Source organism: Protopterus annectens, chromosome 3.part0 (assembly GCF_019279795.1).
Source record: "Protopterus annectens isolate FY-2018-M chromosome 3.part0, PAN1.0, whole genome shotgun sequence".
NCBI classification, from domain to species: Eukaryota; Metazoa; Chordata; order Ceratodontiformes; family Protopteridae; genus Protopterus; species Protopterus annectens.
In genome coordinates, this window is record NC_056731.1 from 372,581,898 (window position 1) to 372,609,068 (window position 27,171).

The following is a 27,171-nucleotide window of genomic DNA, read 5'->3' on the forward strand; positions in this document are numbered from 1 at the left end:
TACAGAGTGATTAAGGCACTTTTATGCAGTTTTAAGCGTGTTTGTGCGGGTTTGTGCTGAGGTAAATACTGTTAACTTCCGGTTACAGTTTCTTATACTCAGTCAGCTTCTAAATTACTTAACCTGTGTAGGCATTGCTTACCCCCATGCAAACAGGCTTAAACCTGCTTACTGCTGCTTAAACATGCTTACTCCCACTTACCCCCGCTCTAATTTCTTTAAAAGAAATGAAAAATGGTTGATAGGAAAGTGGTGTAAAAGGTGCACAAAGAGGGAATGACAGTAAGGAAAATAGCTAGGGATGTGCAGGAAGGGTGTAGGGAAGGTCCATAGCTGTCCATTTCTTCTACAGCAACAGATGTGCATATACACTGAATTTGGAGATAGATTTGGACACTCATACCCCTGAGAGGGTCTATATTAGATAAACAAAAGTTTATCTAATTGAACGTTCACATGAGTGAAAATTGCAGAACTCGAAACCGCAATTGTGGGGGGCTGTGCCCCCCACACCCACCACTAAATATATATTCCAACTCCGAGATCGCACTACAGTGAGGAAAGGGCAAATATTCCCATCTTCATTGTACCGTAATCTCACAATTGCAGTTTCAAGTTCCGCAATTTTCGCTCATTTGAGCATTCGATTAGATAAACTTTTGTTTATCTAATAAAGACCCCCCTGAGAGAAGGGTGAGGACAACAATAATATGTCGTTAAGCCAATTAGACCAGATTACATGTGTCCAGTGGACAAGTGTGTGAAATGGACAGCTATGTATGGGGGCAAGATTTTTTTTTTGGGAACAGATTGATCTTTTTTTTTTTTCAGGTGAGAGTGGGATGTTGGGGAGGGATAGTAGGTATATTTGGGGAGGTAGGTTGGGTAGTTTAACAGACAAGACAAACAAGATGCATACAGGGGCAGTATATGGCACATGTGGGGGTAAACACCTTGATGGGGGAGGGGTGTTGGGAAATCAGCAGCCCATGAGCCCCCTAGTGGAAACAGTGTGACTTAGGTCCCTACCCATGGACAGTCACCACTGCACCTTCATAGCCCTAAAGGTGGCTATGCTGGGGGCTGAGTAGGAGAGCCAGGCTGAACCTCTAGTCATGACACACAGCCCTCAAGCTGGCATAGCAGATCTATGACCTTCCTGCGGAGCTCGCTGAGCACCACGACCTGGACCTGGCAATGAGTGACAGATTCCTGTCCGCGCCTGCTCCCAGGAAGGGTGAGCCCCATTCCCTGAGGTGGTTCCACCCGAAGGTGGTGCAGAACCAATGGACAAGGAGGTCCTGGCTTGGGCCCCAGACGTGCTGGTGCCTGGTGCCACGGCCAGCTGAGGTGGGACAGGTGGGTCCGCCGGGGCGGCCTTCCCAAATGTGCTATGGTGTTTACATTTTATCAACATATGTGGGTTAGTAATAGCCAACACATTCCAGGATTAGGTATAACAGCATACATAGATATTCCCATTAACCCAAACACCTGATATGGAACAGTTGCATAGCAAACAGAACACATGCATATATGGGACCACAGTGGTCATTACAACAGCATGCAAGTACATTGATGGCAGCATGCAACCAAAGTGGGTGTATTTCAACATAGTACATGCACAGAAACAGATTTAAATAATTATCAAACAATATGACATATGTCCCAACAGTAATGTCAGCACATACCAATTGAGTTGTGTATTTAGTTTATTGTTGCAGATATGGAGGGGGGAGAGAAAGATGTCAATTAACAACTAGTATATTCCTGTAGTTCACATTACTTTCCTAGTCAGTTCTGTGATCTGTACCTTACGAGTATTAGTACACTACTCTATTGCCTTAGTTTGGACAGTGGTATGGCTGTCAACAACTATATACGTGAACTGGTTTTACCTGCAGTATACACCTCTATACCTGTGGAGGTATTGTTTGTTAACACTACCTAACTGTTTCTACACATACCCCCAGATTCCAGGTTGATGTTATGCACATACCTGTCCATCTCGTCTTGCACACACTCTGGGCATGTCTTCACCACATGCAGGTGAACTGGGATATATTTCCACTATTGCCCCCTTAAACCTTCAGTGAATTGTACAATGAAAGGTTTGTTTTGTTTGACATTTTCCAAATGTGTACAGGTCTGATAGTCAGTTATATGACTTGACATGCTGCCTACATGTCAGAAATTGGCACACTGATATGGCAGGGGGCAGGGTAACAGCCAGCAGATATGGGCCAAATAACTGGACATTATGGACATTTCTGTACACTTGTGGGATATGATTCTTCATACAGCTTACTACCACTGCCAGGATTCAAACCATGGCTGTGTCTGCTAAAAATAAGACACAATTCATCACAGTTGAATGTGCTATATAGGTATTACTGTGTATCTCTTGCCTGATTTCTGTCTATATTTCTACTGTGGTTTTACATTCTGGCCTTGTAATTACAACACTCATACAGGATTTCAGAGACAGCTGCATTATGTAGTACAGTGTGGGTGACAGTGATGAGTAATACCTTATTATTCTGAGCAACTGCAACGCCAACAATACCATACAATACCAGAGTAAACAGTACCAGTACAGGTTATCAATCTTTTATTTATAGGCACAGTGCTCGTATCTGACAGACCTGTGGTAGCAATGTTTGTTAGCACTATCTGCATGTTGCCACACAAATTACCAGTTTCCACATTAGTATTATGCACATACGTCTCACTCTGTTACTGTACACACTCTGGTCACAACTTGACAACATGTGGGTGGAGATGGGACATACTTGGCTACTTACCCTCATAACATTTTGTGGGGTTGCTAGAGTGACAGGTTTGTTGTTATAGATGTCTGACAATCAGTTGTATGTATTGTTTGCTGCCTAAACATCTGGGATCATCCCACTGGTTTGCCAGAGGGATACGGTGACAGGCAGCAGCTATGAGCCGATTTACTGGGCATTCTGGATATTTCTGTACACTTGTGGGGTATGATTCTGCATACAGCCTACTACCACTACCATGATTCAAATCATAGCTGTGTGCGCAAAAAACACAACAGTTCACATCACAGTTGAGTGTGTTATTTGGATTTTGTTGTCGGTCTTTTCAGTGATATACACAATTCCTACACAATTTATTTATGTAGCACAGTGTGGCTAACAGTGCTTACTACAACAGTACTATTAAGTGATTGCAACTCTACATTACCACATGATACAAGAGTGAACACATGCAGTCCAGCAGTTAGACCTTAATTGTCAGGCTATTAAGTTTTTATTTACATACAACCTATATGAGACTCTTCCTGCCCTAGTCTCTGGTGTATGCAGTACATGCCTTAAAAATACAGGTTTTATACAGGCAATTAACTTACTACTACTTTTAGATTTATTTCCTATGACAGTACATGCAAGAGTATTACTAACCTGCCTCATATTGCAACCGCTCCAATCTACAGCCATAGGCTTCCTGGTTCATAGCCCGCTCACCTGCCACTGTGAAAGACATAAGAGGAATATTTAACCATACCTATCCATAATATACATGAGCTGGCATTTATTAAACAGGTAGTGGACTGATACTTACATATGGCTGGGACTTTCCCTGTCCTTTTAGTCTCTTGGATCCACAGATCCAAGAGATCCCCCTTTCTCCGCTTCAGGTCAGCATAGTGATGCCTGACCTGCTCACCAGTTCGGGATATGCCAGTGACACTGGTGAGGTCATTGGAAAGATGATCCCAGGCTTCTGCTTTGTATTGGGAACCCTGGTACTGGCCCTGCAGCAGTTTCATGTCATGGTCTTTCACAAGGAATCCTGCCATGACTCTGGACTCCTGGATACCCCAGCACTGCGCCCAAAAGCGCACACCCTCTCCCTTTCCAGACATAGTGCCTACAAGAGGAAGCTACAACCAGTTAGGAGATGTATTCCCACCTGTTGGGTTTAAATAGGGCCAGTTTCCCACACTTTGCTGTGATTGGATGGTTTTGAAAAGGCTAAGCCATGGGCAAACCTGCTTACCAAATGATGGCATTGCTTAAAGGGGTATACCATGGGCAGACTGAGTTAGCTGGCTTAAACATTGCTTACACCTACTAAGCTGGGCTGTGCAATGCTTAGCATTGCTTAATATTTAAGTTGCATTATATTTGCATTGTGGTATTGATTTATTATTCTTTACATGTTATATATGTGTTTGGTATCCATGATTCATGTGTACGTACACTGTATTGGGTCCTTGTGTTTATTAGGGGATTTCAACGCTTTATTGCAATGACACCTCATATCTGGGCTTAATGCAGTACTCCAGTTCACATATTTATGTCCAATAGTAGGTTATACAATATAAAACTGTATATAGATTCCTTTCACATGTTCAGCTTGTATTTCCTATGGTGAGGATCTGTTTGGTGATACCTCAATCTTATGTACTGCTTTGGTGGCTTAGTGGTTAACTACTGTGACTATAGTGTACAAGGTCCACGGATCAAGACTTGCAAAGGCTGTTTATTTTGTTTCTGGCCAGAACACCGGCTGATGCTTACAGATTGTTTAAGGCACTTTTAAGCAATTGTAAGTGGGTTTGAGTGAGTTTGCGTGAAGGTAAGCAATGCTAACCTCCGGTTAAATATGTTTACATTGTGTTAGCTTCAGTATTGCTTAACCTGTGTGTGCATTGCTTACTCCAGCACAAACAGGCTTAAACCTGCTTACTACTCCTTAAATATGCTTACTACTGCATAACTATGCTTACTCTTGATTACTAGTGCTTACACCCGCTTACCACCTCACTAATTAGACAGTAATGTGTAATGGTTCTTGGGAAGGTGGGGGATTTGGAAGCTGTATAGAGTTATCATTCATTACACATTTTACCTTCCATTTGTATCCCTGATTCCTGTGTACATATACTGTATGGGGCACTTGTGATTATCTGTGGACTTTGCAACATTATGACAATGACACATCACATCCGCATTTAATGCAGTACTCCATTTCACAAATATATGTTATGTTGTAGGTTATGCAAAAAAATAAATTGATCATAAAGTGATTTGACATGGAAAATAGATTGTACTGGAGTGGGACTCAAACCGAAAATGACTGCTCGTAAGGCGAATGCTCTGCCCACTTCACTATTGCTGTACTGCTTCATTTATATATATCTTGCTTTTTATCCTCTTGTGCCATTTAAGCTGCATTAACTGCATCTAAGCGATGGGCAAACCCGCGCACCTACAGTTAAATTTGATCTGTTTCATAAAAAAAAAAATTCTTTATATTTAAATGTTTTAACTATTGCTCTTGTACACTTGGGGGAATGTTGCTGGGGATATGCGAACACCAATGAGCGGTCTCGCTCATTCTTCCTCCTACACTGCTGTTCTTGATTGCAGGGGTGTGTATATTCTGAAAGCCCTGCTCTCAGACATGCCCCCTGCACTCGTACATGCTCCGTGTCCATTTAGGAGCTCAGGCAACACACCTTCATTGATATGCATGGTGTGCTGCTGTCCTGCTCCTAAATGGCCGCTTCCGTGCAGGACAAAGTTAGTCATGCACAGAAGGATAGTGAATCCGGGGCAGTGTTTATTCTCTTATTTTATCCTTAAAAAATATCAGGAAAAAAATTAGAACATAAAAATGGAATGCTTGTACAATGCATTATTACTATCTCCATTGTGTATACTATATAAATGTTCAGAGATATGCCACTTCAAGGGTCTCTCATCTTGCCTATATAAAAAAAGCTTGGGATTACTTACATGTAACCAAATAAACCACCCCCAATGTATTGCAGTTATATTTACCACTACAGTCATTTTTTATGGTAATTAATTATTTCCACTGTATCAGCTACATGAATAAATGGACAGTATGAGTATGTACTATACGTGTCCATTTAAAAGTAGCCTTCATAGGTATGGTTAGTCATTGTTTTCTATTTGTTTATTGTCTGTATTTCTTAACCAACCCACAGTTTCCAGTTTTTGGTGTTCTAGACCAGAAACTGCTGTTGAAAAAGGATAGTATGGTATTTAAAATATAGCATTATAACTGTAAGAATCAAACAGAGGAGGTTAGATATGATTAGGAGAAGAGAATGGATAGGCAATTTACAAATACATGATGAGAGGAAATGTGTAAGGCTCCCAAGTATGCAACAAAGTCAAGAAGATTTAGAATTTTTGCATGAAAGTGTTTGCATAAATATTTTTTATACCCTCAAGTATAAATAAGAGATATTTTCCTCTAATAGATAGCAAATGCAGACGGTATGATGACAAATATAAAAGTTATTGAGAACATTTTTTTTTAATGTAGCAAATTGGCAAATTTTAAAAATTCCCTACATAACATTTTGATGGAAATATTGGAGGAACAAATGGTTGTAACTAAGGAAATGATTCTTTTGAGCTATTATATAGGATCTGAATTGTCTAGCTATAGTAAGGCCTTACTAAGTTTAATGCTATTTGCTGTAAAAATAAAAAAAAACAATCAGTAAAAACTGGAAATCAAAATCTAAACAAACTGTAACTGAAGTACTGAATATTGTAAAGGAGGTAAAATAACTGGTGAATGAATATTTAGGAAAGGGAAGGATCAAACTTCATAGAAATAGGGGGAATTTATGAGAGCAATGCATGCAAATACTCAATAAGAGTAGTGAGGGGTGATGTTTAAAAGAAGACAGGAAATGAGCAATTTATGTAATATTGGAGTGAAAGAAAGCTATAAAAAAATGTGTATGTATATCGACTGCCAATAACAATATAAACTGTTACTATGGTTTGTTTTCTTTGCTACTAATGTGTGTAAATTCAAGTTACTATTTAAACTTTTATGGTTTAATAAAGATGAAAAAAGTAACTCACATCAGCATATGTTGAAAATACTTGTGAATAAACAGTTCCCAAACTTGAAAATTATAATTTCCATTTGACACATGATGTCTACATTTTTTGTCACTTTGAGGAAAGGATACTGCTATCAATACATTCTGACAAGTTGCATAATTTGAAAGATGTTAAGTAATTATTCCAGAAACAAATTATTCAATTTCCACAAAATGTAGTTTACACTATAAACCAATTTATTTTTCTAGGTCTGGTATGTTACACATCATCACATAAAGTATCAATGTTAAGCATGGTTGTTTGTTTATTTATTAATTAATTTTTAATTTGATTTCAGTCATGGCACTGATCCTACTGGACCTTTCTCAAGCCCACTTTGGGTAGTGTAATAGAGAAAAGGTTAGATTTATGCAATAATAATATGTGCAAACAGTTATGATACACACAGATGTGATAAACATCACAATGATATATAAATTGTTTGTAAAAGACAAAGGTAAAAGGTTATTAATACAACATGGAACAGATTATCATGCCTTATATCCGTATTTGAAAAAGACCTAAGGGTAAAAGAAATATTTGGGATGAACTGTAGGTCTAAGATGGATAAATAGGGCTACAAGCATCAGTTTGCCAGCATTACAGCAGCAGGCCAAGTAAAACAAATCTGGAGCTAATGACTGAAGTGCAAGCTGAGATTAAAAGTGAAAGAATAGTGAATGCAGGTTTAGTAGGATGCAAAGTAATGGGAACAGCTTATGTTTGCCAGTTGTTGAAGAACAATTTACAACTAGCAGGTCTGGTTTCATGTAATTTATAAAGTTCTAAACTCAGACTAAGTACTGAAATTTTAGATAGTTGGTAGAATGGATTCTCAGAGTTAGGTTCTAGCATAGACTATCTGCAATCACTTTGGTAGAATTTTGTAAAAAGAGTTTAAATTGGGACATAACAGATAAAAAAATCTTAACTGATAGTTTGTTTTCCTTACCTTTATGCAGACAAGATAGGTAAAGGATAACATTTTTTTATTAATTTTTAAAGTAGGGAACTTAAGACAAGGTCACATCTTTGTAGAATGGTTAGCCTTTTTTGATAAAAAACAGCAGTGGTCTTTTTTTTTGAGGTGCTAGGGTTCATAGTTCATAGGTTAGTACTAGGCTAATTGCCTCTTGTGGGCCATTTTAAGCCTAGCCAATTACCCCCTGTGAGAATCAAACCCTGCACTTTGGGTTTGTTAGGTAAACACTTTAACCATTATGCCATCTTCCCAAAGTCACAAATGATATTGCCAGTGGTTTGTAAGTAGATTGATTTTTTGTGATGGAATCTAATAGTGGGAGGCTCTTTTCCATATGGAGAAAGACTATGCCTTTCTCTACAGCAGTTCTTTGTTCAGGGGCTAGGAAGTGTGACATTTATATAAACTATGTTAATTCTTGTCAAAATGATTTCAGTTTCATTGAAATGAAGTAGTTGCAAAGTCGCATGCTGTTTAAAGTCACAAGTAAGCATGAATAAACTACCCAGCAGATCTAATCTGAACAACAACATAATTCATATAAACTCCCACTACATTAATAAAAAATTATATTTTTGCAGAAGGCAAGTCCCCATCTACCCTTTAGGGGTCATCACCCTCCACACAGTAAATCCATAGTCAGATAAGGAAAGGAGAAAATCTCCAATTTAGTGTACAGCATTCTTAAGCAAACAGTGAAACTACAGTGCCTACATTACAGTGATAGAAACCAGTCAAATGGCCATAAGTCACTCATAAAAAAACACAGCAAAGTGAATAATATTAGCTTCATATGTTCATAGATAGGTACTAGGGAATCTGCCCGAGGACATTTATAAGCCTAGCCAGAGAGTGTCAGCTTTCGCCACCCCATTGATTAATTAACTGAGCCTCTGTCAAGAAGAGCCAATGAAGTGATCCCAGGGGTGTATTTTTGTTACCCATCCACTCGTCAAGGTTTCTCTTGAAGAGTGTTAGTGAGGGGCTCTGCCTAATGTAGTTAGGAATTTTGTTCCAAAGCATGAGGAGTCTCTCTGACAGGAATCTATCCCTCCAGCATGTTCTATTTATTGTTGTGGCGAGGTTTAGCTCACTAGAGTGAGTGGCTCACAGTGACTTGGATTTCTTTAGGTGGAGCATGTCCATGAATTCTGAGTTGGACATGGCTTTGTAAGTCAGGCATAGATCGCCTCTGAGTAAGCGATATGCGACTGAGTACAGCTGGAGTTTTTCCAGTCGGGCTGCATAGGACATATATTTGAGGCCAGTAATCCTCTTGGTGAGGTACTTTTGAGGTCTTTCCAGCTGTTGTAAGTGTCTTGTGAGGTACATCCCAAATGGGGCATTGTACTCTATGATGGGTCTGATGAGTGACGAGTAGAGGGGCACTATAACCTCTTTATTTCTAGATGTGAACCCTTTCGTAATTAGATGGGCTACATAGAAGGATTTCCTAACTACTTTGGCAATATGATTGTCAAAGGAAAGATTACTATCTACCTGGGTCCCCAGATCTCTTATTACCTCTTCTGTATTAAGGGGGCTGCCACCTATGTGGTAATTCATGGGTGTTTTGTTTTTCCCAAATGGGATGACTATGCATTTTTTGGCATTTAACTTGAGACCATGACTTTGACACCAGGTGTCCGTCTCAATAAGGCCCATTTGGAGAATGTCCGTGTCAGCCGGAGAGTCAATTATGGCTCCCAGTTTGCAGTCATCGGCAAACTTGGCTAGCCATAGTCCTCCTGTGTTTGCCTGTATGTCTGAGAAGTATATGCCAAACAGTAGGGGTCCCAGAACCGAGCCTTGTGGGACACCACTTGTGACTGGTTTAGAGTTGGACCTGGAGCCCACTATTCTTACCATGTGAGTTCTGTCTGTAAGCCAGTTGGCAGCCCATCTCATGATGTAGGGGTTTATGTTCAGGCTGGTGAGTTGTTCTATAATTCCAGAGTGGGGAATGGTGTCAAAAGCCTTGGCGAGGTCAAGGTAGGCTGTGTGAGCTACCTTCCCCTCATCTATGGCCTTGGTGACTGTCTCGAGGAAGTCAACCAGGTTTAGTAGGCATGATTTGCCCTTAACAAAGTCAAATTGGGTCGGGTCAAGTGTTTGGAAGTTCCCAATGTCTTTGTTAATGAGTTCTATGATGATGAGCTCCATAGCCTTGCAGACCAGGCTAGTCAAGCTTATGGGGCAATAGTTACCAGGGACAGTTGTGGCCTCTCCTTTGTGGAGCAGAATAACCATTGCTGTGTGCCATTCTATGGGCACGTAGCCTGTGGAGAGGCTGAGGTTAAACAGTGTGTTTAGGTGGGGGGTTAGTTCATTCTTTAGTTCGTGCAAGACGCAGCCTGGGACACCATCTGGCCCCATTGATGCTGTGCTTTTGGCTTTTGAAAGGGCTGTTTTCAGCTGTGCGTCTGTGATTTCCAGGACAGTACACTTTTCCGGTATTGTTGTGAGCCCTTTTGGGGCTGAGAGGGGGGTGAAGTTTGCACTGAATCTGTGTGCCAGGATGTTGACAATATCAGTGGGTTCAGTATATTTTGTGCTATTTTGCACTAGCTCAGGGCATATCTGTGAGTTGCCACTTAGATTCTTGACATAGCTAAAGAAGGCTTTGTGGTTATCTTTTGAATCCTTGGCTATTTTTCTTTCGAAGTTAGCCTTGGATGATTTTATGAGGGACCTTAGTTTCTTACTGATACTGATCAGGGATGTCTTTCCTTCTTGGGATTTGCTTTTTTTCTGAACTAGTTTCCTCCTTCTATTGTATAGCCTGTTTGTGGCAGGGGTCCAGCAGACTGGTTTCCTTCTCTTAGGGGAGTGAGTCTTGGTTTTGCTAGGGATGGCACAATCCATGCATCCTTGTAGGTGCTCATAGAGTGCATTTGTAAAGGTTCCTGCATCTTGGATTCTGTTATCCTTTAGCGTGGGGGCTATGAAACTTACCACCTCTGTCTTAAGTAAGGTGAAGTTTGCTATAGAAAGGTTTTTCACTGTGGTTTTCTTGGTTGGAGGTGATGATGTGGTGTGGACATCCAGAGTGATTAGTTTATGGTCTGATCTAACCAGTAACAGGTTGACCTCCAGTGTGGAACACCTGTCGTCCATGTTGGTGATGACCAGTTCCAATATGTTTTCACCTCTAGTAGGGGAGTTTACCAGCTGATCCAGGGCATTTGAGTTGATAAATTCCAGGAAGCGCTGGACCTGGGAGTTTGTACTTGAGTAGTATTCCCAGTTAACGGTAGGGTAATTGAAATTGCCCAGTATCAAGGTGTTCGGTAGGACCTTCATGTTTTCCAGTGTCTCCAGAAAGGTGGAGTGGTGGTCCTGGGTCATGGAGGGTGATCTGTAGCAGGCCACAATTTGCATTGCAGATTTGTCTGATGTTAGTTGCACATGGATGATCTTGGAGGTATCATGCTGCGCCACTAACTTGGAGGTGTAGATATCCTTGATGAATATGGATACACCCCCTCCTTTTGTGTTTCGGTCCATGTTCTGTGGCCAAAATGCGTGGTATGAGTTGTAGCCTGGTAGTGCTGGGGTGCTCTGTGGAGCCTTGAACCATGTTTCAGTTACTGCACAGATGTTGACATTCTCCATACTGAGGAGTGCTTCGAGCACATGCATTTTGAGATTTAAACTCCTGACATTGAGTAGCATAACCCTCATTTTTTTATTTGTGCTGTTTACGGAGGTGGGTTTGACTTTTGAGCCTCGCATAAAAAAGGCACTATGGGGGCAGCAAAAGCCTTGGCCAGTATTCGAAAGCCTAGTGGTGATAGGTGCAAGCCATCTCTTGCGAAGCAACAAGGCTTGTCGAGCATGTCGTCCCAGGCTGACAGACACTGGATCCCCTTTGAATGACACTAGAAGCTTAGCCAATTGTTGAAATTGATCATTTTTCCTTTATACTGTGGTATCATTCTTAGTGAGGGCAAGATGCTACTCAGGGTCAGGGTCATACCTGCCTGGGCTACATGATCAGAGAGCTCTACAATGTCTCTTTTCATGTAGTCCAGGGAGGTACATCTCAGGTCATTCACACCAACATGAACAATGACAGAGTCATATTTGTACTTGTTCTGGAGTGACCTGAGTGCTTGTGTTATGCGGTGGATTCTGGCTCCCGACAGGCAGCTAACAGTAACCTTCTCCTTGTCCAGTCTAGTGAGTGGGGCATCAGTGTGCCTGACTATAGAGTCGCCTATTACTAGTGTGTTAGGTATGTTATTTCGCCTTAAGGGCTGTGATTGTGCGGCACACTGATTTTATGTTTTTTGTGTTGTCTGGTTTGTGACGGGAGGTGCAGATTTTTTTGGGTGTCTGCTTTGGAGGTCTGTGATGCTTTTGCAGGTTTTTATTTAGAGCCTCCGATTATGATTTTGTGTATTTATGTGTATTTTTTGCCAGTGCTGGTTTAGTATGTCTATGTGAGGCTGGAGGTGTGGTGCAAGTGTTAACCTTCTCCTCATGAGTGCCTGTTCCAGTCTTGGGTGGAGAGAGCTTAGCCTCCAATTTACCTATATAATTGCATGTCTCGCATATTTTAATGTTTTGAGGTAGGAGGAGAGGGTTGTCTGTGTACATGAGGCAGTTGTAACATTGCCTCAGGATACCCAGACTCACCAGCTGGACTGGAGAGTACACCTGAAATTGCCCTTTGGTCATGACTGAATAGTAGGGTGAGCTGCTTAGTCGCTTGGTTGGTGAGGGGTGAATAATGAGCCTTGCCCTGCTGGGCAATCAAGTGTCGGGGTATATTAGTGCTTGCTATTAGGTCTGAGCAAGTGCTGGACTGTAGGATGCTTTTTAAGTACTTAGGTTGAGAGTTAGACTACTTTCAAGGGAAAAACTGAAGAGGAGACTTGGTGGAGCTGGGATAAATTTAGCCCTAGCTAACCGGTGCTGCCCGGATGTGCAAAACCTTACAAATGTGGTTTTTACAGCAGGGAAATGAAAGAGATAGAAATTAGCCCAAAATGGCCTATAAACTACTAACTTCTGGGCTGGAACCACTCCTGCAGGGACAGATGGCTGCTCAAAGCTGCCTCTCTCACAGGTGAACAGAGAAACCTCCCTCTATCCAAATAAGGTATGGGCAACTCAGAAAATTGTAACACAGCCCTGAATTCAGCACTAGCCTGAAAACTGGACTATACTAGCTTAGAAAGGTGGGAAACAAGAATTTTTTTAAAGATAAGGCAAAGACAGTAAAAATACACTTAAAACAGCTTTAAATGACTACAAACAGTAAAAATACACTTAAAACAGCTTTAGATGACTACAAGCAATCAGAAAAGGCTTTTAGACAAATTACCCAATTAAACAGTAAAAAAATATCAAAACTGAGCCCTGTTCCTGTAGTCTTCAGTCAGACAAATTATAACTGCACACTCTTGCCACTGGGGTGCAGGGGAACCTTCTCCAAAAAAGAAGGCCTGGATTAGTGCTCAAGTTATACAAACAAAGCTAGATTCAGCAGGCTTGGATCTAGTCTATGTTACAGCAAACAAGGTGCACCAATTTCAGTAACAAACAGTTCAAATATGCAGGCACTATAAGCCTTTAACCAGAAATTCCCAGCTCAGAAGGGCAGAGTCCAGCCTCTCCTCCCACAAGAATGCAGACCACAAACCTTCTTAATGTAAAATAACTGGCCTAAAGCCCAAGTGCTTAAACCATAACGAACACACTTTTAGAATAACAGACACTGAGCCTTCAATCAGCAGTTACAAACTTAGAAGGATGTAAGCTACCTGTCCTGCCACAACAGTGCAGACCACAAACCTCCTTAATGTAAATCAACTGGTCTGAAGCCCAAGTGCGTAAACCAAAAGGCTTAGAATGATAGTTACACCAAGCAGTAATAAATACAATTGAGTACTTTTAAGATGACACAAATGCAAAATAAAGTAATAAAGTAGGAAGAAACACAAATACAGTAAAAGCAGATGAAAAAAGTGCAATTTTTTTTTGTTTTGAGTGAGTAAATGAGATGGGCCCAGGAGGAGTATCCAAATGCAACTTTACAAGAGGGGTGGGCAGTTTCAAAGCCCCCAAGATTAACACCAAAACAAAAGCACAGAGGGTGGGTGGGGAACTAACTGAAAAAAAACAGAACCACAACTTCCATCTAGGAAGTATTCAATGCAACACAAATAAATCAATGTAAATGCTGTATTATTTAAAAAAAGTGCAGATAAAGATTTACTTAAATTTACTTATACGTCCAGTTGATTGCATGTAGGTCTTAGCTGGCCAAAGCTCAGAGTTTAAGCAGAAAATAATCCAAAATGTACCACTTATATAAGGCAGAAACCAAATAACAATGAAGTTAACTACCCCCAGTTATTACTGGCTATGCAGGAATTCTAACAAGCATTAACTGAAAAAACAGAGCTACAACTTCCAGCTAGATAGTATTCAATGCAACACAGATAAATCAATTTAAATGCTGTATTATTTGAAAAAAGTGCAGATAAAGATTTACTTAAATTCACTTATACATCCAGTTTATTGCATGTAGGTCTTAGCTGGCCAAAGCTCAGATGCATCTTACTTGTCTGCTAATAGATTTAAAACCACAAGTTCTAACAATCAAGTCTATACTTTGTTGAGACAAAAGTGACCTTCCCACTATCCAATGCTATTGGACATAGTTACAAGTAGAATAACAGATGTGTTGTACCTTTAAGAAGCATTTCTAAGACCTGAACATGCAGTATAAATAGCAGGCATGTGCTAACTTCAGTGCCATTTTGTGAGTACAGCCAGAATGCGAACATCTATGTATAAAACAACTAGTTTGTATATATGTTTGTGTTTGTATATAATAAAGCTGCTTGAACAGAACCCACAATGTTTGTTTACTTCATCCTGACCAGAGTGACATGGTGTCAGAACCAGGATTCTAGAGACTGCTTTTCAGAGCCAGGAAGTGCAGAGTTAAAAGTGCAGGAGAAGTAAGTGAACCCAGAGAAAAAAAGGGACAGAAACAAACTAAAGGTAATGAAAAACTTGCCGAATGATTTATTTTATAAAAAAAGATAACATAGAGCATTACAAGGGCACAAAACATATTACTAAGCAAACGAACAGCATGAAAATGTTTATTAAGCAAACAAAAAGCATAAAAAGTTTATTAATTAAGCGAAATGATTGAAATTAAGAGATTTGATAAAACGAGCATCAGAAAAGCACATAAAGGGTTCAGAATTACCTCAGAACTGCAAAACGATCATCTTTAAAGTAAAACTAGCATGTTTAGAGTTAAAAAGAGTACAATGAAATATAATGGGCATGAAAAGAGATTAAATGAGCAAAACAAATATAACAAAGGGCAAAAAAGGCACATTAAGTATAAATAAAGCAAGACAACTGCATGTTTTTTGGTGAATTACTGTGTTTGGCATAAACTACTACTTTGCATTGATTGGAGCTCTGAATAGTATAACTAGAGTTATTCGAAGTATTTCAAAGTATGTAAAAGTACTTACAGTGTGTGTTTATTACTGTGCATTTATTCCAAAGAGTTTGTTCTGTGCAAGATGCCACTCTTTCGTAAAGTGCAGTCAAATATAGCCATTTCAAAAAGTTTCTTGTGCTGGATATGTCTGTTTGTAGAGTGCTGCCATTACAGAGTGTTTCTTGCACTATGCAGAGTTTAGCAAAGTACAGCCATTTTGGGGAAATTTCAGTGTGGTGTGTACTGTTTATGCACAAAGGGAAATTACTTTGAAATGTTTCTTACTCTGAGCTTCTTCTGCCCAGTTTACTCGCACAGTGCAGTTATTTGAAATGCTTCTTAAAATGATGATGTGACTTTTACATTATGGTGATTTCAAGAGTATTACAGTGCCCGGGAAATGTATTTCACAAAGTTCAGTAATACATAGGCTTGCTGTGCTACTGGGCGTAGTTACAAGTACTGGCATAAATTTCAGGCATATGTACATGCGTGTGTGTTCATGCATACTGGGAAAAGTCTTCACTTTGGTGTATCAATATGGCAGATGGCTTTTGCAAACTGCCACTGCTTGTGTTTGATCAGAGTATTGCAGAGAATTGGAGAATACGATATATTCATATAAGCAGCTTATTTTGATAAAGATGCATGCACCAGGGCATTCATTTTACTAGATCTAGCAGGGTCAGAGGCCATTGAAATAGAGTGTTCATTTGTATATGCACCAGCAGTATATGAAGTTGAAGGGGGGGAAATCATCATATTGTTGTGCAGGCTGAATCAAGGGAAGACCCTGAGTGTTTGAAGTACAAATTTAGAGAATGTGCAACCCCCAGACCAATGTTACATTAGAGAGGCATTTGTTTTACACAAGAGATCAAAAGCAATGAGAAACTTTTGCAGCTTATATTACTGACCTGAGAAATAAAGCTAAAGCGTGTAGGTTTTGTGAGTTAAAAGATGAATTAATAAAGGACAGGCTCATCTGTGGTATTAATAATGCTGCTGTGAGAAAGGTTTTGCTTCATGACAGTGATTTAATGCTGAGTAAAGCTATTGAGGTTTATCAAATTCATGAAGTTACAGAAAGGCACACAAATATGCCTGCAAGTGATAAGAGCATGGTTTCAGCAGGCTCCAGAGCAAATGTAGACAGTGTGCAACATGTGGCAGGCAGAAATAGGCCTAAGCACATGGCAGCTGCTGCCCTTGCAAGTTTTCCTAGGAGGTCCCACAACCTTACAGCAAGTTCTAAGACCAGTTCAGTTAAGGGAGCATGCTCAGTGCCGAACAAGGGTGAATCAGCAATACCCAAATCAAGCTTTATTGTTAACTGTCGCAACTGTGGTGCCAACCATGAGTCTAAATGAGAAAAGTGCTTAGCATTTGATCAGCAATGCCATAAATGTAAGAAATGGAACCATTTTCAAATATTTTGCAAATCAAGTAAAGCTCACACTGTTATAAAGAAGGGTCATTCAAAAAAGCAAATTGATTGAGTTGAACTGCAACAGTCTGCTTTCTATGTAGATAGTGTATCAGTAATTGGTGAAAAAATTGATGCAACAGATTTATTGGCAAAGAATGAAGTATTTTGTACTGTCCAGATCACTGAGCTCAAAGTAGACACTGGTTCAAAGTGCAATGTTATGTCTACAGATACTTTTGCTAAGGTGAGAGCTGGTGAACAACTAAATGTGACCAGTTGTGCGAAACTTGTTGATTATGAAGGTGAAGAAATTCAAACCGAAGGCTCAGTAGTGATTTCATGTTATGTGGCTAAGAACTGTTATAGCTTATTATTCTATGTATTCTGTCATTATTGGGTCTCAGAGGCAGTTTGAGAATGAATCTGCTTTCATTTACCAAAGAAGTTCATCAAATAACCACATGCCCCAGTTCCAGCTTCACTAACACTATTTTTTCAGAGTTTGCTGATATTTCCGATGACAAGTTGGGTAAATTTCAAGTTGTGTATTCTATGAAGTTAGAACCAGAAATCAGTCCCGTAGTCAGACCAGCAAGAAAAGTCCTGATAGCTATGCAGCATAAAGTCAAAGCTCAGTTGGACAAAATGGTACAGCAATGTGTAATTTGTCCAGTTACAGAACCTACCAAATGGATGTCATCCACAGTAGCAGCTCAGAAAAAAGGCTCAGATGAAATCAGAATATGCATTGACCCAAGAGATTTGAACAAAGCATTAAAAAGACCGCATCATCCTATCTGTACAGTTGAAGAAGTCACAGTTCTAATACCGAATGCCACAGTTTTTTTCTGTCTTAGATGCAAAAAGTTCATTTTGGCAAGTGATATTTGATCGCATATCTTCATTACTGACTACATTCAGTACCCTATTTGGAAAATACAGATTTCTTAGAATGACATTTGGAATAAATTCAGCAAGTGAAGTTTTTCGATGTGCAATGGAGCAAATTTTTTCAGGTTATCCTTGTACCATAATAGTAGCTGATTTGTTAATAGGAAGCAATGGTAAAGCAGAGCATGACAGAAATCTTAAGAGAGCTCTACACAGAGTATGTGAAGTGAAATTGAAGCTCAATCGCCTAAAGTGAAAATTCAGACTACCAGAAGTTCCACATGGAGGTCACTTATTTACTAGCATTGTCTTGAGACCAGACCCGTCCAAGCAAGCAGCCATTCTTGAGATGCCAGCACCAGATAATGTTCAAGCTCTGCAACATTTTCTAGGTATGGTCAACTATTTAGGCAAGTTTATACCCGACTTCAGTGAGTTGACAGCACCTTTGAGAGAGATAATATGTAAAAATGTTACATGGTCATGGTTAGAACATCACCAGAGAGCATTTGAAGACCTTAAGCAGAAAATAGCTACTCCACCTATATTAAAATACTATGATGTCAACAAACCAGTAACTATTTTTTGCGAGTCTTCAAAATTTGGTCTTGGTGCAGTTATTCTTCAAGAGGTTAGACCAGTAGCCTAGGCATCCAGAATACTTACCCAGATTGAAATGCAATATGCTCAAATAGAGAAATAAATTCTGGCAATAGTGTTTGCATGTTCCAAGTTTCATGATTATATCTATGGTCGCGCTATTCCAATTGAAACTGATCATCAACCTCTGGTTAATATTTTAAAGAAGTCTATGCATTCATCTCCAGTGAGATTACAAAGAATGATGCTTAAATTGCAAAAGTACATCTTCAAAATGGTCTATACAAAAGGCAAACTTCTTTATCTGGTTGATGCCTTAATACCTTATCCAGTTTGCCCAGAAATACAACGGAACAGCTGGACCCAGAAAATTTTGACTTTAATGTCATGGAAGTTCATACTTTTTCTACCACAAGACTTGATGAGCTAACAGATCATACAAAGACTGATCCAATTTTGCAAAAGCTCAACCACTACATTAATGTTGGATGGCTGTCAAAGCAATCTGGTGTACTACCTGAAGTGCAACCCTACCTTCCTTACAGAGATGAGATGTTGACGGAAAATGGCATTATTTTCAAAGGTCCTAAAATTGTTGTTCTTGCTTCCATACAACAAGAATATATCCAGATTTTGCATCATGGTCACCCAGGTTCTGAAGCTACCAAAAGAAGGGCAGGAGGACTAGTATTTTGGACTTCTCTAGCAAAAGACATTGATAGAGTACTTTCTTCTTGTTCAGTATGCAATAGTACTAAACCACATTATCATAAAGAACTACTTCAGCTAAGTCAAGTTCCTGAACTACCTTGGTCAACAGTAGCCACTGACATATTTAAGAGGAACAATTAACATTACTTAATACTGGTAGACTCTTATTCAAATTGGTTTGAGTTTGATCTGCTACCTAACCTAACTTCCACTGCTGTTATTATCAAGTTGAAATGTCATTTCTCAGTCAATGGAAGTCCACAAAACTTAGCTCTAACAATGGTCCCAATTTACCAGATAGTTGTTTCAGAAATTTGCAAGAGAATGAGACTTTGTACATGATACTAGTAGTCCAGAATATCCACAGACAAATGGATTAGATGAACATGCAGTACAGAGTGCAAAGCAATTACTTGAGAAGTCAAGGCGTGATAATACTGATGACTTTTTAAACTTCCTCACTCTCAGAAACATACCCCGTGACGATACACTTAGTTCACCTGCTCAAAGACTTCTGTCTAGGCAAACCAGAACAACATTGCCTATCACTTCCAGTTTATTAAGGCCTAAAGCTAAAAACAACAAAGCAATCAAAGCCCAATTGTTCAGAAAGCATTCTTTCCAGAAGTCCAGCCACAACAAATCAAGCAGATTTCTTTGTGCATTGAAAGAGGGAGAAACAGTGAGGATACAAATTGTGAAAGGTTTTGACCAGATTGGTCAAGTAACAAATATATGTGAAGAGCCGAGATCCTATCTTGTGAAATCTGAGGGTGTGGAGTATAGGAGGAATCACAGACGTATACTCCCTGTACCAGAACTGTTATCGCAGCATTGTTCCTGTGATACAGACTCTAAATCTCAGAGTGATTCAGACAGTGTTCCAGTCCCAGAACATGTCTTGATTCCCACTACCATTTCTGATAATGTTCATAATGTCCCTAGGGTTGAACATTCAGCAGAGACAATCCCAGTTGCTAATTCCAATTTATACGTCACACAATTTGATTATATCTCTAGGCCCAGTGTGAGATACACAGCAATTTGGATGTAGTTGTATATATATGTATCTAGTTTTGGATAATTGCATGATGGAAAATTCATTTGTACATATAGCATGTCAGTCAATATTGCCAATGTCATTTTTCAAAGAGGGAGGATGTAGAATAACAAATGTGTTGTACCTTTAAGAAGCCTTTCTAAAGCCTGAATATCCAATATAAATAGCAAGCATGCATTAACTTCAGTGCCATTTTGTGAGTACAACCAGAGTGTGAATATTTATGTATGAGACAACTAGTTTGTATATATATGTTTGTGTTCATATATAATAAAGCTCCTTGAACAGAATCCACAATGTTCATCTACTTCAGTCTAACTAGACCAATTTGCAAACATCATGCACAATGTACTTTACAAGGAACTTACTGCCTTGAGCTGAAAACCCCTTTGCCCAGTAAAAGTGGGACAGCAAAAATGTTGCCTAGCCCTTGTCCCTCAATTAAGTGCTTAGGGTCAGGCTGCCTTAATCAAACCCAAGTCATCTGGGTCACAGCCAGTGCATACCTTCAACTGTCCCTAATTGTCAGGTGGTAAATCCCAGGTTTTGACACATTTTTACACTGAATCTCCTAATCCCTCCTAAAACTGGTAATTCGGTGAGAAAACTTGCTGGACTATACTTAAATAATGGCAATTCAGAAAATGCATGTTAAATCGCATTCTTTTATTCTCTCAACTTCTCAAGTTTCTATTACTAATACTTTAAAAAGTATCCCTGATTGTTTCTAGATTTGTCCTCGATTCTGGAGGTAAGAGGTTGTGCCCAAGACAATTCTTTTCTTAAGAAGGATTTTGCTTTTTGTGCTGCATGAAAATGCTCCAAAGAACAAACAGGTCATAGTAATAAAGGCAAATGTGTTGTTGCTGAACTTACTGTCTCTTCACTATTTGCTGTCTAAACCTTACACCTTGAGGTGACATGAATGCTATGGTGAACAACTCAGATGAGTAAAGTTCTCCTTAATATGCTGTTTTTAAATTATGTTTTTGCACAATAAATAGATAAGTAACATTTAAACAATAGCTTTGTTTTCTGGGTCTCAAATATCCATGTCTTTAGATTTTTCTTTTTTGATAATATAACTTTACAGATAAGTGGATGGATTGTAATACTGCCAAGTATTAATAATGGATGTCCTCCTATTATTCATGAATTTAATGTTAAAGAATTTCTTGGTGAACCATTTAAAGTGATGCTGCCCAGAAAGTGATTACGGACTATCCTAAAGTAAAAAAAAAAAAACACTTTCTTATCATTGCATATTGCCAAATCTGCCAAGTGTGATGTTTGGTGATTTTAATACATCTTTTTTTTCTAGGTTCCTTTTAATGGTAGGCTTGTTATTTTGTTGCGGTACTGGCTTTTTCATCCGAAGGCGGATGTATCCTCCACCATTATCTGAGGAACCTGCTTTTGTTACTTTTACCAGGCAACCTGCCAGCACTACAGGAGGTCAGGTTTAACTTCTCATTAATTGTCTAGTCTGTTAATGAAATTACACATTCTGTTGAGAAAATGCTAGCTGATGTATAACCATTATGGATTTGGAAAATATTTCCATTTTCTTTGATATCCACAGTATAAAAGTTATTTTTCTTCTTTACTGAGATCCAAACTTAAATATGTTTGAGGAAGTTGAGGAGTCAGTTGTGGTTACTTTTTAACTGTTATAATTTCCTGACTAGCTAATTTATAGTACTTAAAAATAACATTCTAAGGTACTCAGCCAAAAGTCCTAAAGTTTATTATTATTATTATTTTTTTTTTTTTGTTACAGACTGTAAAATCTCCTTACAGTAAATGGTTTACAGCAAGCCTGCTTGAGTCAGAAGCTACTTTGCAGCATTATATCACAAATTATTTTGTTGCCTGCTGCTAAGTGTTTGAGTAAGTGCAGGCTGATGTGTATTATCAGTGTAAGTGAATGTATGGCTGTGTTCCACTCATTTACACTGATTATATGTTATCAGTGAACATTTTTGCTGAGATTAGAAAAGGGAATTTTCCTTTTGTTGTATAATCACATAGTTGGAATATATAAATAGGGGTGCAAAGGGCACTGGCCCTTGCAAAAATAGTGCTTTAGATGTTTTTACATTCTCTCAAGGGTGTTCAATGCATTTACACACTCTTTGCGTTCGTGTTTCAAAATATCATTTATTGATTTAATGTGCATCAATGAATTGGTATAGATCTGAGAGGCAGCTGTAATAACCTTATTCATCTTGAAGCCTGATTATGCTGATTAAATATATTTCTGGTTTTCCTTCTGTATGCATTGTTAAATGGGCATGGATTTCAACACAAGTTATAATGAGTCGAAAGTGCAACACTGCTTGCCTATTCAAGAGGAATTTCACAATGGTATCTTTAAAATTCTTGCACATACACAAAACAATGAAATGGGACATTCCTCAAAGATGTTAACAAACATATACAAAACTCAAAATGACTTCTAGAAGAACTTATAAACTAAAGAACGTATAAAACCTTAAAGAACACAGTGATTGAGTCCATTTTCTAAACATCTAGCTACAGTCATCACATCATTTTTGGCATCACTGGTCACATACATCAGTGTATGTGATCATGTGTGTGTGTGTGTGTGTGTGTGTGTGTGTGTGTGTGTGTGTGTGCGTGTGTGTATCTCCGTGCCTTTCTAATGTGATGTACTACTGGCCGAATACATTTCTGCAAAAATCAAAATGGGGGCATGACAGCTCAAGCTAAAGCATGTATTCTAATCCATAGGCATGCCAATGGCCAAATGTATGGCCATTGGCGTGGAAAAGAGTTGCAAAATTATGAAAATAAAAGTTTATTTTTTTTAGCCGATCTTGGCTGTTTAAGCATAGGGCAGCGGCACACAAGCAGGATCGTGCAGAAAATAAAAAAATGTGAAAAGGCAATTTTAAATGAAATCTGCATTTTGCCATTATAGTCTATGGCATGAGAATCAAAACAATAGCAGGGAACAGTGGTTGCTAAGGGGAAAGGCTCTGGGGTAGTGCAGTAACTATGGACAACGGCAGTGGGGTATGCTAATGAGGGAAATTTACTGAATCACAAAAAGAATACAAGTGCCAAACTGTACCTAACCATGTAGGAGCTATAAGGTAGTGGTGTAAGCAGGAGGAGCAGCAGACATGAAAAGGGGGTGTGTCATGCTTGGTTTAAGCACATTGGAGCTCCATGGCTCCCAGATGAGCTTAGCCAAGCACAGCTAAGCAAGGGGGTGTGTCACTGGCTGTATTGACTTATTCCATGAAATGAAGAGTGTGTTCGTGTTCAGGGGAGGGACATTTCTCATTGTTTACATTAGCTAAACGAGTTTGTGCAGCTCACACCACGTGTAAAAAAAAAAAAAAAAAAAAAATGGAAATAGCAGGACTGGTTATATTTGAGCACCAGGTTTGCACGGCACTCTGCGGGGCTTAATGGGGGTGGAAATGGGAAGGGAAAAAAAGAAAAAAAGGGAAATAACAGAATAAAAGCAATCAAGTACAAATAACATAGCTGGCAGGTGGAATGCATCATAGTCAGCCAATCAGCACCTGCAGCACAGCAGTATAAACTATGCAAACATCTTCCAGTCTGTTTTTTTTCTACAAACTCTGCACCATTGGTGTACACATGCGGGGGAAATTTAACCGAAAAAATGTTAGGGGCTGCCATTACTTTGAGTTTCACTGCAAAAGCCAGACTCAATGTAGCCATTGCTTTGATCCATCAGTATGTGCTAGAGGTTGAGGGCAGTGAGGAGGTTAATGCTGACAACCACCACAGACCGAGTAGGAGGAGAAGAGTGTTCAGACCCACGGTAACTTACCAGGGGCTACATGATCTGGAGATAGTAGAGCACTACATGGTGGACAGAGACATACTTCAGCAAATCATTGAGCTCTGCCGGCCTCAACTTAGACCCAGAGCCAACAGAGGGGAACCCATCCCAGTGGATACCAAGGTATGTGTAGCCTTAAGAATACTAGCTACAGGTACTTTCTAAAGACCTACTGGGGACATCATGGGGGTCTCACAGACATCCGCATCCAGGGTACTCCATCATTTCTTGGATTCCATCCTACCACATGCTAGTGAGCACATTTACTTCCCCAACACCTGTGAGGAGAGGACCAGCAATATGTGTCTCTTCCACCATGTAGCAGAATACCCAGAGGTACTGGGTATGACAGACTGCATGTAAATCCACATCAAAGCACCACTTAGTGAACAGGGTAGGGTCTACATAAACCACAAGGGCTTCCCCTCCATCAACTGCCAGGTCATGTGCAATACCCAGGGCATTATCATGAATGTGTGTGCTGGCAGCCCTGGAAGATATCACAACTCCCACATCTGGCATGTGTCACAGCTGTACCAGGCATTTGCCATTGGGGACATCCTGTATGGCCATCTGGTGGGGGATGCTGGCTATGCACTGGAGCCGTGGATGATGACACCCATCAGAAATGCACACACACCCACTCAAGAATGCCATAATGAGGCACACGCACAAAGCAGGATCATTATAGAGCATGTGTTTGGGATACTCAAATGACGGTTACTCTGCCTTGACATATCTGGTGGAGCCTTGCAGTACTCTCCAGCCACATGTGCACACATGTTCATAGTATGTGCCATGCTACACAATATGATCCTGTGGAAACAGCTGCAGCCGGAACAGCATGGGAAGGGCCACACAGCCCCCCACCATTGCCAAGGGACTCAGAGGAGGAAGCCCCTGAGCTTGCTCCTGTAGGCAGATGGAGGCGTACTCAGTATGCCCAGGCCTTGGCAAAGAGGCAACACATAGCACACACACAATGACACTGTAGGGACCCAGGGACTGACACCTCTCTCTGACTTGCACACACAATAAAGTGGATGACACACACATCACATTACCTGTAACTTACCATGTATAGGCAGTGTACTGTGTGCATCCAACATAGGTGGCCCTCAAGCACCGTCCTCACAACTGCCGCAGGCACAAGGTAAGTCAGTCTTCTTAACAATAAATGAATGGATTAGTATGTTTTGGTAGCATATCTATGGTAATGCTGCATGCATGCAAGGGAATGGGGTGGCTTACTGGGATAGCAGCAGACAACTGACAGCTATATGGGACACCAGGAAATGTCTGCACAATACTGGCTTCCACACACTATGCAGTATCATTTAAGGTGACAAATCCCACTGCAGTTTATGTGGGGGGGGGGCAACTAAGGGGGGGTCACAGGTCACATGCATGGATGTCACTGTGGGGATCCCATACTCACCCCTCAGACTCACAGAGCAAGTCAGCCATTGAAAACCATAAAGGAATGCCTGGCAAAGGCCCATAAATGGTGACAATGATGGAATACCCCCCCCCTACAGACTTACACAGTGATATCACAGCAGGCCTTGCATTTGTCGTAAGGCTTTGAAGGGTAAGAAGTCTGAAACTCAATTGTATGGCATTACTATCTAACCTGTGGTCTCTAGTGATATGCCTCTATTCTCCAAGACAGGGCACAATACTATGCTAAATGGAACCAAAATGTGAAGCCAACATCAGCACAGTATGTGCAAATGTGTAGTGTTGACAGGTGTGCCCTCCCACACCCATATTCTCATAGAAATGCAGTAACATGTAAGTTTGTACATTTTTGGAAGGACACTGAGGAGAGGGAAGAAAGAAAAAAAAAAGAAAAGAAAACTGCAAGTAAAACAATTTTAGTTCTTAACACTATTAATATGGGACATTTCATGGTAGAAATGTTATACTATAGAGTAAAAGTATTTTCAGGTACTGTATGTGATAAAGATACTGATGTAAATAAGTGCCTTTTTTCTTATTTTATAGTTTTAAGAAATGTAGGCATTACGATATAAACACAGAAGAAATCTGGGCAAAAGCATGTTTAAATTAATATGCTGTAATCTTGGGTTATTGAGGTGGGGGGATGGGGTGAAAATGTATACAGATTAAAGCATATGCAGCTCTGATGATTTGTCTTCTCCTTTTCACATAGGTGAGTGTCTATATTAAGGCCTTTAGCTTAATCTAACAACAAGCTCTTTCTGTGTGAAAGCAAATTAATAAGAAGACACTGAATGTGATGAAAAGGTTTCCTTTAGCAAATAAATGTTTGGTGCAAGTTGAGAGGTTTGCAGAGCTATATATTTGCTACTTGTGTTTCCATGGAGACAAGCTGACCATAAAGGGAAACAATAAAAGCCAGAACACTTTTTTAAGGCTAAATGTTAATGTTTTATGAAAGCATGTAAGCTGTTTTTCATATCTGGGAGGGGAATGAAGCTAAGACAAGAATAGACAGCAATTAGTGTAAGACCAGGCCGTAACGTGTTTAACTCATTCCCTCCAGTACAGCTCTTTTGAGTTTTGACCTTTAACTCCCAGTGGGTGTGGCTTGAGCCTTAAAAATGAGGTTATCACCTTACAGTTCAAACAAGTATTCATATCGCTAGAACTTTAAGTGTTACTAGGAAATTGTAAATGACAAACTATCAAGGATAAATTAATCTTTACATTGGTGGTATTTACTCAGTTCAGTATGGGCGGCTGCAGTGGTGCAGTGGTTAGCATTGTCACCTCACAGCAAGAGGTTCTCCGGTTCGATCCTTGGCTGGGGTGCCTTCTGTGCGGAGTCTGCATGTCCTCCCTGTGGTCGCGTGGGTTTATTCTGGGTGCTCCAGTTTCTTCCCAAAGACATACTGTAGGTAGATTGGATACTCTAAATTGGCCCTAGGCATGAGTGCGTGTGTGTGTGTGCCTTCCGTGGAAGGTTGGGAAGGTTGGAACTCGACACCGTAAAACTCCACTGCCAATCATGAGCGGACAGGTGATCCACTGTGGCAACCCCTAACCAGGAAAAGCCAAAAGAAGAAGAAGCAGAGCACGCATTGCCAGGACTGCCCCAATCAACATGCTAACTTGTTGCGTGTCCACAATATGCAGGGGTCAATGAGCTATGCATATGTGTGGGGAATACTGTCAGGATGTGGCCACCAACGTCTCATGGCTGTTCTGTCCTAGTGGCCTAGGTACAGTACTGTGGTAGACAGGGCCATGTTCCATGAAATGCAGTGGCAACTATT

General features: G+C 40.0%; 1 protein-coding gene across 1 annotated transcript in view; it reads left to right on the plus strand.

Annotated features, from left to right (window-relative positions):
- VOPP1 (VOPP1 WW domain binding protein) overlaps positions 1 to 27,171 on the plus strand; it is a 1,075,975-nt gene that overhangs the window by 856,035 nt on the left and 192,769 nt on the right. Inside the window, exon 4 of the mRNA XM_044064818.1 lies at positions 21,386 to 21,519. Coding sequence (XP_043920753.1) covers positions 21,386 to 21,519 — 134 coding nt within the window. The remainder of the gene's footprint in view (positions 1 to 21,385; positions 21,520 to 27,171) is intronic.